The following is a 12,478-nucleotide window of genomic DNA, read 5'->3' on the forward strand; positions in this document are numbered from 1 at the left end:
TGACAGAATCAACCTAGACTAGCCGCTGCCTGGGGTCTTGGGGGAGACGTCCGCTGGGTCACAAGCATGCCAAACAGAGAGGGAAGAAAGCGGCAGTGCAGGTCTCCACACTTCGATTTGGAGCAAAGTTCTTGGTTTCCGCGTGAGAGATGAACTAGGAAGGTGAGGTCAATATGACCGATGACTGACCGATTGCCCTTTTTGGAACAGTTAACTCTCAACCTCGTATACAAAAAGGGAGGAGATCCATTCCCCCCACTCCACCCCCAGCAATGTACCAACGGCCATTACAGTTTGGTTCCAACAAATGTGTGTAAAAGTAAAGAGCTTTTGAAAGAGAGTTTAGAACTTTTGCTTTCTCGTTCCGTTATTCTGGTCGTTTAGGGTAATCATACAGTTGCAGGAGTTTGGAGGGTTTTGTTTGCTGGGTATTCTGTTTAACTTCATGCAAGTCATGCTAAGGAACCCCTCCGCTCCCCCCACCCCCACCCCAAATAAAAAGAAAATATTTTTTAAAAAATGAAAAGAAAGAAAAGAAAATTCTCTACGGTCAGTTACCATTTGGCCGTAGAAAAAGCTACGTCCGTCCTAGTACAAGGCCTGGGCCACTCGGACTCGTCCGGCAAACCTGCATGGCGTGAATTTACTCTGTCCAAGGGTGAGGAGGGGCTGCAGGTCCACCCAGATGCTTAATAGCCACCAGTGTCCTCGGCCAAGCCGCCTGGTCAAGTCACTCTCACAGCCTCTGTCGGCATATACTTAGCAATGACAGGGCTTTCTTTGCAAAGATCTGTATGTAAAGAATACAATTAACACTTGAGCTTCTCTTCTTGGCTTTCCCATCCCGCTTGGTACTTAGTTTTTAAGGAAGGAGGAGGAAAGACAGAACAGCCGCATGCAGTGGCAGGCAGATTCTTCTCCAGCTGGCTTGGTTTTCCCATGCAGTGAGCCAGCCTAGCACGCCTCTTTCTCTCCCTCCTGGGGGAACAGGTCGAGTCCCTAACTTGGCTCCTACTCTGCGCATGGGCTCAGACACCTGCGTGGCTTATGGCTCGGATTTACCCTGAGAAAGAGCAAGTCCTTGGCAGCTGGCATGACTCCTCGAGAGTGGGGGCAGGGTGGATGTGGGTGGGGGCACGTCACCCTTGGTGCCTCCCAAAGACTCTGGCCCCCACGCCTCTGTGGGATTGGGGGATGGGGATCACCTGTGGACAGCGCTGCTGCTGGGTTCCCTAGCTGCTACAGGGAGATGGGTGTCTTCTGTCCCACGCTCCCCGGACTTCCGGAAGCACAGTAAAGAGACCTTCCTGTCTGCTCTTTTAGGTCACACTGATTGAGCCAACATTCAAGATGAAGGAGACGGGCAGCCTATGAGGCCTTGCAGCCACTGGGGGTGGTCTCCCTGCTTTCCCCCTCATTCCCCCAGGCGGCCCCTGCTCCTTGGCATTCTAGAGCCTCCACCTGGGAAAAAACCATTGCAAAGAGGAGCATTAGGCCCATCTATGGCAGGTACCAAGGATGGGGCCTGCCCCAAGGCTGGCAGCCCTCTGTCATGCAGCACCATGCAGGGAGCGGTACGTGGCACAGGGGTCCAAGGGACCTCTGGACAAGGCAAGGTAGCAGGGACCAGCCTGGATCAGGTGGGCACACCAGGTGGGACAATTGGCATCGACTAAGCACCAGTGGCCAAAAGGATCTTCCCACTTCTCACTGTAGGCTGCCTCTCCTCTTCTGTGTTTGCCTTGCATTTTGAATTTTGTGTTTTCTCCTTGTGTGTGGTTTAACCACTTCAAGTACTTGAGCAGTTGTGAATGGCCATGGGCTATACCAGCTGTGGCTCTCAAAAAACTGACTACCCGTCTGGCTCAGCCCTGCTCACCCAGGTCAGCATGCAACCCACGAGGGTGGGTGAGGCTCCCCCAGGCATGCACGAGCTGCCCAGCCAGTCTGCAGCTCTGAGGATGGCTTCCTCCACCTTCCAGGTTCAGGCCAAGGAGTGGAGCCTTGAGCTGCTCTGGACCCCTACCCCAAGCCTCTCCCCAACCCATACTCGGGCTCTAGTATGGTGAGGTCAGCTGAAGGGTCTGACTACAGAAGCCCCTAAGGGAGGCCACCACTGATCTCGGCCTTCACCAGCTACACAGGGGCTTCTGACCACACCCAGGGCTGTGGCCAGTGGGCACAGGGGATGGAAGGGCCTGCATGGAGTCCTGCCTGATCACCTTCTCCTAGCAGGCTCTCTCTCTGCTGCTAGCAATATTCTGAGTGGCACACACCTCCCCTCTGCAAGGACACTCACCTCACCCCCAAGCCCTGAAGCCATCTCCTCTTCATGCCTCCTCCCACTGGCCCGTGGATTCTCTTTAAAGGCTGCCTCTTCCAGGACAGGGACCTTGGGTGGCTGAGCCCACGGGGGCCTGGCTGGTCCAGACCCACCCCACCGCCCTCCTCAACCAAGGGAGAGGGGAGACTGGCCTGACCCGCCCTCTCCTGGAGGAGCCTGGAAGAGCTGAGTCTCCTCTGACACTCCCAGGGTACCCCCTACTTTCAGGTCACTGCCCACACTCAGCCAGCCCATCCTTAAGCCCCTTCCTTCCCCCTCGCTCACTACCAACCCACAGCTGTCTGGCCTCAGGTGCTTTCTGCCAGCCTGGCAGCCCATCTGGGAGAAAGGGACCCAGCCCTCCAGGGGCAGCCACTGGGAGGCTCCTCCACTCCTTGCCCCCCGCTCAGTGTACCTGCCTGGCCCTCAGCACCCCGCCCCCACCGCCCCCCACCCACCTGCGGGAGCATGAGGCGGGCCCGGCCAATGCAGAGCGGTCCGGCCTCCTCTACATACCCTTTCTCATTCCTCCACCAGGTGGGCGCAGTGGGCACGCATACTCCCCGGTTGATAAGAGGAAGCAGGGTCCGTATCTCTCGCGGGTGCCCGAGCGCGTAAAGGGCAGGCCCTCATCAGGAGTGAGGGCCTGGTCTATGTGGGGGCAGTCTTCGTTCGCCAGCGCGGCCTTCGCCACCTCCCCATTCAGTTTGGAATCTTCAAACATATAAGCAGAAGCTATTGAGACACGGAAAACCGTTTAGTGGAGCGGGGGGAGGGACAGGCCGGAGGCGGGGCGTTGGCAAAGGGCAGCCTGTCCCTCCAGACGGAAATGCAGACGGGCCGTGGAGGGAGGCACGAGGCTGGGGACCCTTGCTCGTCCCAGCAGCCTGCAGTCTGCCCCCGTGGCTGGGAGGCAGGGGCTCCTGGGTTTGCTCAAAGTTTGCAAAAAGATGAGTAGGTGATAGGCCCAGCAGGCAGCAGCGCTGAGGTCCGAGCCCAGGGCCCAAGACGGGGCTGATGAGACAGGATGGTGTGGATGCGGTCATGGGGAGAGGGCCAAACACAGAGCTCAGGGCGCAGACAGACAGACACACAGGAACACTCGAGTCCAGAGAGGCGGCCTTTGGAGGCACCTCTGGTGCTTGATCAGAGCCTGGTGATACCCCACCCACATCCAGCTGGGCACTCGGGCTTCACTAGCTCCATTCTGATCCAGACTGGACACTCAGCCAGGTTGGGCCCCACACAGGCCCGATCTGATCAACTCTGCTCTTCCCTCATTCAGATCCCATCTGGATCTCTCAGTTCACTCTGTCTTCCATACGCACCCTAGCCCTATCCGAGCGCTCAGCCTGCCTCCCTCCATCCCCACCCCCACCCCCCACCTTGTAGACCCAGTCTGGTCACTCTGTATGCTCCATCCTCCATACGGACTAGACCTGGCCATGCAGTCTACTCTGCCCCCCATGCAGACCCCATTCGACCACTCAGTCGGCTCAGATCCTCATACAGACCAAGCCGGCATCTTCCAAACGCTCTGCCTCTGGTGGGCCTGGTCAGCTTGCACAGGCACATGGGGATGCATGTATGAGGCTGTGACAGCAGGACATGGATGTGGGAGGGGCCTCCCATTCCTCTGTCCCCTCTTGTCAGTGTCCCCAGCAAAGCAGAGCAAATGGATGCATAGAAGACATTAGCAGCTGATGGACGTCGGTGGGAAAAAGATGAGCCTTGGCCTCTGTGACAGCCTGAGAAAGAACCTGGGAGGAGATTTGGGGGTGCAGTGGGCAGGGGGCAAAGTGTGGCCAGAGCAAGGAGCTCTCCCTCTGCCAACTCCAGGGGCAGAGCCATGGAATCCTCTGGGGCTGGCAGAGGAGGCTCCGACTGGCCTCCGCCCCTGCCCCCTTCACTCCTGGGGACTGAGCCTGCCCCAGGCTCTCTGACTTCCAAGCAGAATCTTCCTGGCCAGGGTGGAGCCAGCCCAGTCCCCAGAGAGGGCACTTTATCTTCCTCTGATACTTCATCTGCGGTGAGAGCCTCAAGGGCAAGCCCGTTTGTGGGAGAAGAAAACCCACATGGGTGTGACCACGTGAGGGGAAGCTCTCCTAAGGACTGAGGAGGAGAAAAAAAAGCTGGATAAAATTTCCACCCAGACTTGACAATCTTCCACGATCCTGTTCACATCATGTAACTACACGCAGAAGTGATCCTTCCCCACGTGCACACGCCTGGCGTGCATGTGGGTGGGATCACCACCCGTGTACACATCATGTCACTACAAAGAGGCAGTCAGTCAAAAGAGAAATGGACCAATCAGGTTTATTCATAAAACAAATCCAAAAAAAAAAAAAAACCCATTATAATTTTGGAACTTGAAAAAAAAGGAGTCTCTTGTACAAGATGGCAAAGCATTTCACGTACAGTGCATTTCTTGACAAATCCCATGGGCTTCACTCCTGATTTAGTCTGAACCAGAAAGGCCAGTTACCAAGGTAACCCCGACACCACGTGACGGGGGCCAGGACCTCTCTGGGGCCTGCTTGGGGAGCACCTGCAGGCACCGGCTTATGCTGACGGAGGCACCCGGGCCGCCTCCCACTCTGGCCAGCCCCTACCCTCCTCCCCAAGGGTCTCTGGGCTGAGGGAGGCAGGCAGGTGGAGAGAGGGGAGGGGAAGAAGAGGGAGGAAGAAGTGGGTGAGGGGTAGATGTTGGGGCCCCTGGTACCCCACACTATTTATCCTCAAGGGGAAAGCCATGGGTCCTCCCAGGCAGCATCTCTATCTGGGGAGTGGACTTGTGGTCTCTCTGTCTGGCCATCGTCCGTCAGGGGAAGCCCTGGCCCAGATGATGGTGCAAGGGGGGTGCCCTCTCTCTTCCTCTGCCTCCCTGGAGATGATGCAGCCTGAGTTCCCAACGCTGACTCTGTGGGCGCTTAACCCCCACCCACTCGTCCTGCCCATCAGCCCCTGCACCCCTGCGGCTCTCAGCTCCCAGAGCCTTTAAAGGGCCCAAAGTTGGGACTGGTTTTTCCGGAAGGAGCAGAGGGCAAGGAGCAGCCATCAGGGATCCCTGGGGTGGGATGTGAGCCGGGAACTCCTCTCCCTGTGGGGGACCCCCCAGAAATCCCTGGAGTCTGCTGCTTTTCTTAACCTTGACCTTTGAGAGGGGGCTGGGATTGTGTGGGGGTGTCTAGGTCTTGCTCTGTGAATGAGCCCAACCTCCTTGGGCTGTTGATTTGTCTGACATTTGGGGGTGCTCTCAGAGACTGGGGCATTCTCCCTCCCCAGCTCCAGAGAGGTGGCTGGAAGAGAAGCAAAGGAAGGTCAACCGTGGAAACCTGGGGAGCCCGTGGGACAGGCCAGAGGCATGAGCTCACCCAAGGCTCCCCCTCACCCACCTCCCTGCCATCTTTTGGATGAAATGACAACCTGGAGCCCAGTGTCCCCAGGGCCCCACCAGACCCGTGGGCTTGCGATGGTGAAATGGCAGCATGGGCAGCGTCTTATGGAGATGGTTTCCGGGCTTTGAAATGGGCTGAGATGAGCGTCCGCAAGACGGTCATTTTTTTTAAAACTTTGGAGCAAGGAGAACCCGCATGGGCCAGCCTCAGCGCGCAGGGCTGGCTCTTCTGCCCTGGTCTCCAGGCTGGGCCGGTTGTACTTACTGTTTGCACCAGCAGCAGGCGCCAGGGGGCGCACGCGGGGCTGGGGTGGGGTGGGGGGCTGCTGGGCATTTCCAAGGGGTCTGCCCAGCTGGGGCTCAGGGAAAAACGTCCTGGGCTAAATGGGGACGGTCTGTGAGAGACACGAGCAGATACAATCACGAGAACCGCACAAGTCATGCAACAAAACCAGGAGAGAGAGAGACATGATTAGTGGAGAGAGAGAGAAAGAGAGAATGTGAACAACATGGAAAAGAACACCCATCCACGCCTGGCCCTCGGAGTCCATTCGTTTCTCAGCTATCATCCCCTTATCCCCGCTCAGGCCCCCACTCAGGGACCAAGCTGCAGAACCTTCTCCCCACTCAGGCGGCTTCACAGCCCACTGCACAGGGGCCAGGGCCCAGTTCCTGCCTGGTCAATGTGACCTCCAATCCCCTCGCCCTCCGTCCCCATGGGCTAGCACCCCTCTCTCTGCACACACTGCAGCCTGGCAGGGGAAAGTTTGGGGGGTGGGTCAGAGGGGCACTTTGGGCTCAGCTGCTCAGAGGAGAACCTACCACGACCGCTGCCGCCAAAGATGACCCAGAGGCTGCAGTGGGTGCCCCTGGTGGGCCCAGGCAGGGGGCTTCTCTGGTTGCTCACAGCTTCCCTAAGTGCCCATGGATGGGAAGGGGGCGTGGCCACCACCCCTTTCCTCACCCCTGGCCAGTCCCCTGCTCAGCTACAGTGGGACCATGCAACCCAGAACGCGGCACCACAAAGGACCGACCCACATCACAGGAGCAGAGATGGACGAGACACACGAGAATGGACATGGCAGGACGGAGGGAGCCCCGAACTGTTCAGGGCAGGTGGTCTGGTCCCCCGACTGCAGACGGGGGAGGGAGCCCCTTCCTGGCTGTGCCCAGGAGCCCTCCCTCCCCTGGGGCCCTACAACCAGCTGACAATGGGACCCTTGGCCACCCCTGGATACTATGATACCTCAAGACAAGACCCCCAAACACTGAGGCCCTGCCATGGCACAGAGAGGAGACCAGATCATCCCTGGGACAGACACAGACCTGAGGCTTCGGGAGAGGCTGAGAGGCACAGGTGAGGGAAGGAGCTCCGCAGCACTGGCCTGGGGGCAGGGGTGGTAGGGAGGGGTGGGCAGTCTGCCCTTGGAGCCCAGCAAGCTACACTTACCCCTAATCTGGGCTTTAAAAGTGGAATCAGCTTTTAGTGAGGTCACTTGCCTGACCTTGGGTGGGGGGTGGGAGCTTGGACCAGCACTGGGGGGCTGCATCTCACCTCCCACAGTTCCTGCAGGCCTGGTCTCCACCCACCACTCCTCTGGCCTCCCCCTTATTCCTTCACAAACGCACCCCAACTCCATGCCCATCTCGGTGCATGGCTGCAAGCAGAAAAGGAGGCAAATGAGAAGGGACTCAAGGGTGCAGATGCGGGACAGGAGATGCCCCCTGAGGACTGCACGCCCTCTTGGTGGGAGATAATCTGGGTCTCACTCGCCAGCCTCTGGAGGGAAGTGTTTGGGTTTCAGTGAGGATGAGACTCCTGCGGGGCCTCGGAGCTGAGGTGGACAGGCCGGGAGCCAGGACAGCACCACTTCCACCAGCTTCCTTCCTCCCTGGGATCACCTGCCACTCGGCCCCAGCAGTGGGAAGTAAGCACTTGAGACAGAGGTGAAGATAGAGCATTGTGGGTAGGATTGGAGAAAGGCAGGAAGATCCAGGCATCCGGGCCCCAGAGGGGAAGCTTGGGGACCCCAAGAGAGCTCTCTGGGGACAGGGTAAGGTGGCTCTGTGGGGACAGGGCTGCCAGGGCTGGAGAGGGGATGTGGGGTCCAGGGGAATCTGGCAGGTGTGCAGGGCTTGGCAGGTCAGCTGCAGCACAGGAAGAGGACTTGTGTCCCTGGGACTAGCTGGTGTACACGTCTGCTCTTGTGTGTGTGCACAGGTGAGTGTGTATGTGTGTGTGTGTGTGTGTGTTTGCCTTCAGCACATGGAGAGTACTGTCATTGGCTGGGAGTACAGAGGGATCTGTGCCTGACTGCAGTGATCTGGGGACCCTGGACAGGCAGACCAGGGGCACCGATGCTTGTCCACACCAATCATGAAAAATACAACGTTGGGGAGGACGGGTCAGAAGGGCCATGGATATCACTTGGGCTGAGCTCTTTCCGTGGGAGCCCAGAGTGGAACTGGGGGCTAGGCCAGCCCAGATCTTCCCCCGGAGTCCCAGGAACTTTTCTTGTCATGATGGCGGCTGCTGGGGTCAAACTGACTAGCTCATCCAGCCTCTGGCCCAGCCCACGACATTAGTCACTCTCCTCTCAGGGGCCTCAGGAATCCCAGGAAGGGCAGGAGGGTGTGGGATAGGGGGAAAGGGCTGGAAAGCCCCATGGGCAGAAAAGTGGGCCCTGGGGGACTGCTCTGGACAGTGTAGCCGTGGGATAAAGCCCAAGCAGGATCAGGATGCGGTGGTGGGTCAGACAGCACATCGGCAAGAAGGAAAGAATGAGCCAGCCACTGGGGGAGCCCACCCAAACCCGGGGACCCTTCCCCTCCTGGGGCTGAGCTTGCCTGCGGCCTCTCTGCACAAACCTGGGCCCGGGACCTCCTACATTGTCTAAGTACCTAGCCCTCCGCTGCTGCCTCCCACTCACCCATCACTCCTTGGCTCGGTGCTGCCATTCATTCTTCTCTGGGTCATGCATTCCTTAGAAATCCCTGTGTCCACAGAATAAGTCGATGGTATTCCATGGGTAGAGGTAGACTATGGGCTTTATATCTTCGGACCAGAGCCCCATGATCAACTTTATGTGCTATGTGCAGGTTCTCATAAAACTGAGATAGTCCCATAACGAACCACTAGCCATGGAATATTAGAATATATCCCACGGTGACTAGTATTGTTTCGTGGCCCCCAATGAATTAACGGGAAAGTGGCTGTACACTGGTTGGGGTGTCTTGTATTGCTGCTGCAGTCCCTACCGTGGCAAATGGGGAGAACCCTCGGTGGCAGGTTGTTGCTGGTCTGTAGCGCTTTCGTCTAAGCTGCCCGGGTGGTGGCCCCCTTTTGTCCTTCGCTCACCAGCCGCTTCCACCAGAAGGCCACCAGAAACTCCCACTCAACCGTCAACCCAAACAGACAACGTGAAAGCTATAGTCATTCCAACGGGTTCCTAAAGATAAACGCTAAACTCTAGAGTGGTGGTAGAAGATGAGTTGGTTCGGCATGCTATGGGGTTAAGTAAGCTTGTTACAGAGGACTAGAGGCATCGCCTAAGAAAGACCTGGAGCTAGGCAGCCGGAATCAGAGCAGGAATTCTACTCAGCTATGGAGACAGGCTTTTAGGGGGTGAGGACTCCTTGAGTCTGCCTTTGCAGAGACCCCCTGCCTGATCCCACGCACCACTTCTGCCGACACAGCCTGGAAGGAGCTGTGCAAAGACCAATCGAAAGCTGTCTGGCGTTGCCAAGTCACACCCGCCCCTGCCCGGCCCCGACACTGGGTCAGCAGCCCGAGTCTGAGACTCACGCCCAGCTCCTGCCCACCTGAGCAGCAGCCCCCCGGGGCTCCCGCTACGGTAGTCCTCAGCCACTTCGCGGGCCGTGCTGTCTTGTCAGAACATCACGAGACCAACCGCGTCACCCGCCTTACCCGGGCCACCAGTGAGGTTCCTCTAGCAGGCTCTCGCCTTCTGAAGGTGGCTGCTCAGCATCTCCTTGGGCCCCCCGGGCTCCACACCTCAAGACTGAGTGTGGGGTCCTGGGTCACCCACGGAACTAAGGAAGCAGTCTGACTGAATCTGGAATCATCGCTACAGGGGGCGGAGGTGAAAGGTCAGATTGACATGCCTCTAAGAGGTTTCCTACCTGCTCTGTTAATTTCTAAAATTTCTTCCTGGGCCAGCGGGCATGTGTCACTCTGAGTACTGTGATGTGGAGAGTTTACGACAGATTTACAATAATTGGGAGATCCCAGCTGCGGTGGCCGCGGAATATGCTTCTTTTTTTTCTTTGGTAGTTTCTGCTTAGCCATGGCTAAGGAGTAGTACATCCCGAAGTTGTTCACGATGACGGGCACGGGCATGGCGATGGTCAGCACGCCCGCCAGCGCGCACAGGGCCCCCACCAGCATGCCGGACCACGTCTGCGGGTACATGTCTCCGTAGCCCAGTGTCGTCATGGTGACCACGGCCCACCAGAAGCCGATGGGGATGTTCTTAAAGTGCGTGTGCTCGCTGGCGCTGGGGTCATTGGGCTGGGCTCCGATCCTCTCGGCGTAGTAGATCATGGTGGCGAAGATGAGGACACCCAGGGCCAGGAAGATGATGAGCAGCAGGAACTCGTTGGTGCTGGCGCGCAGCGTGTGGCCCAGCACCCGCAGACCCACGAAGTGGCGGGTCAGCTTGAAGATGCGCAGGATGCGCACGAAGCGGACGACGCGCAGAAAGCCCAGGACGTCCTTGGCGGCCTTGGAGGACAGGCCGCTGAGGCCCACCTCCAGGTAGAAGGGCAGGATGGCCACGAAGTCAATGATGTTGAGCGAGTTCTTAATGAACTCCACCTTGTTGGGGCAGAAGACAACACGCATGAGGAACTCGAAGGTGAACCAGACCACGCAGACGCCCTCGATGTAGGTGAGGAAGGCCTCCGTCTCGGCTTCCCGGTAGTAGCGCACCTGCGTGCCGTTCCGGACGTTCTCGATCTCCGTCTTGTTCACGATGGGGTTGAAGCGCTCGTGGGTCTCCAGGCAGAAGGTGGTGATGGAGACCAGGATGAAGAAGAGAGAGGCAAAGGCCACATACTGTGGGGGAGAAACAGATGGTGTCAGAGGGAGAAACTGGGGGTGCCTCTGAGCTGGGTCTGCTCGGAGGGCCTGGTCAAGGGAAGACACCAGCAACATGGGCCAGCTGACCAGGCCATGTGTCCCTCCTCAGGGCGCAGGGTGAGGAGGCTCAGGGAGCTAAGGGGCTGTGACAGAGACGGCTCCGATTTCACTAACGCATTTCCTTCCCCTCCAGGACACACAGCTGGGCTATGTTCCCCAGCCATGTGACTGGGTTCAGGCCGGTGGAGTGTGGACAAAAGGAATGGGCACTACTTCCAGGCCCATAAGTCCCTTCTACTCAATCTTCCATGCTCTCTTTCTTTCCCCATTGCCAGCCAAATGTAGAGGACCCAGCAGAGGACTCTGAAGCCCCCGGGAAAGCAGAGGGAAGGAGCCCCACTGCCTGAAAGGAGAAACATCCACAAAATACCCTCACTGAACTATTATGTGAGTGGGAGATAAACTTCATTTGGGTTAAGCCACCGTGATTTCAGGGATGATGTGTTGGAGACCTTAGACTACCCTGACTGATAAAAGTGACCTGGCCTACAAAAGGTACAGGTTGAAACTGACTGTGTGTTAAAACTTCAACTTCCATATGAGACCAAGGGAAGAGATGTTTATTTGGTGTAGGATCTATATTTTCTAAACAATATAATTCTATAGTCAGTTTGTTCAAACTCCACCATTACATGGAACTTGAAATAGTAAGTGAGATATGGTAGGTTAGTATAGGTTAGAGTGAAATAGCAACACATCCCAAAGTAATTTGGGCAGAGAATAAAAATACATATTCGGGGCTCCCCTGAGGAGCTGGGGGAGGATGCAGAGGTGTTGGACTTCCTCACCTGGGTTGTTGCTGATGTTCTCACAAACATTGGGGACTGATGGCTTGACGTGCTGAGCCCTCCCTCTTGGGGCTTGCCCCTATGAAGCTTGTTACTGCAAAGGAGAGGCTAAACCTGCTTATAATTGTGTCTAAGAGTCTCCCCCTGAGTGCCTCTTTGTTGCGCAGATGTGGCCCTCTCTCTCTAACTAAGCCACCTTGGCAGGTGATCTCACTGCCCTCCCCGCTACGTGGGACCTGACTCCCTGGGGTGTAAATCTCCCTGGCAACACAGGATATGAGTCCCAGGGATGAATCTGGACCCGGCATCATGGGATTGAGAACATCTTCTTGACCAAAAAGGGGATGGGAAATGAAATGAAATAAAGCTTCAGTGGCTCAGAGATTTCAAATGGAGTCGAGAGGTCACTCTGGTGGACATTCTTATGCACTATATAGATAACACTTTTCAGGTCTTAATGCATTGGAATAGCTAGAAGTAAATACCTGAAACTACCAAACTCCAACCCAGTTACCTTGACTCTTGAAGATGACTGTATAACAATGTAGCTTACAAGGGGGGACAGTGTGATTGTGAAAACCCTGCGGATCTCACTCCCTTTATCCAGTGTGTGGATGGATGAGTAGAAAAATGGGGACAAAAACTAAATGAAAAATATGGTGGGATGGGGGGGATGATTTAGATGTTCTTTTTTACTTTTATTTTTTATTCTGATTCTGATTCTGGTGTAAGGAAAATGCTCAAAAATAGATTGGGGTGATGAATGCATAACTATAAGATGGTACTGTGAACAGCTGATTGTACAC

The 12,478-nt window shown here is 56.6% G+C and overlaps 1 protein-coding gene across 3 annotated transcripts in view; it reads right to left on the minus strand.

Moving 5' to 3' along the window:
- Positions 1 to 547: 547 nt before the first annotated feature.
- KCNC1 (potassium voltage-gated channel subfamily C member 1) overlaps positions 548 to 12,478 on the minus strand; it is a 46,628-nt gene continuing 34,697 nt past the window's right edge. Inside the window, exons 2-4 of one of the 3 annotated variants that reach the window (XM_037840134.1) lie at positions 9,867 to 10,800; positions 2,840 to 3,037; positions 548 to 790 (exon numbers count right to left, since the gene is read on the minus strand). In XM_037840134.1, the coding sequence (XP_037696062.1) occupies positions 726 to 790; positions 2,840 to 3,037; positions 9,867 to 10,800 (1,197 nt within the window). In that variant the 3' untranslated portion in view covers positions 548 to 725. Of the gene's footprint in view, positions 1,462 to 2,839; positions 3,059 to 9,866; positions 10,801 to 12,478 lie in introns of all 3 variants that reach the window. The other 2 variants (XM_037840132.1, XM_037840133.1) reach the window with 2 other exon arrangements.

Source organism: Choloepus didactylus, chromosome 6 (assembly GCF_015220235.1).
Source record: "Choloepus didactylus isolate mChoDid1 chromosome 6, mChoDid1.pri, whole genome shotgun sequence".
NCBI classification, from domain to species: Eukaryota; Metazoa; Chordata; class Mammalia; order Pilosa; family Megalonychidae; genus Choloepus; species Choloepus didactylus.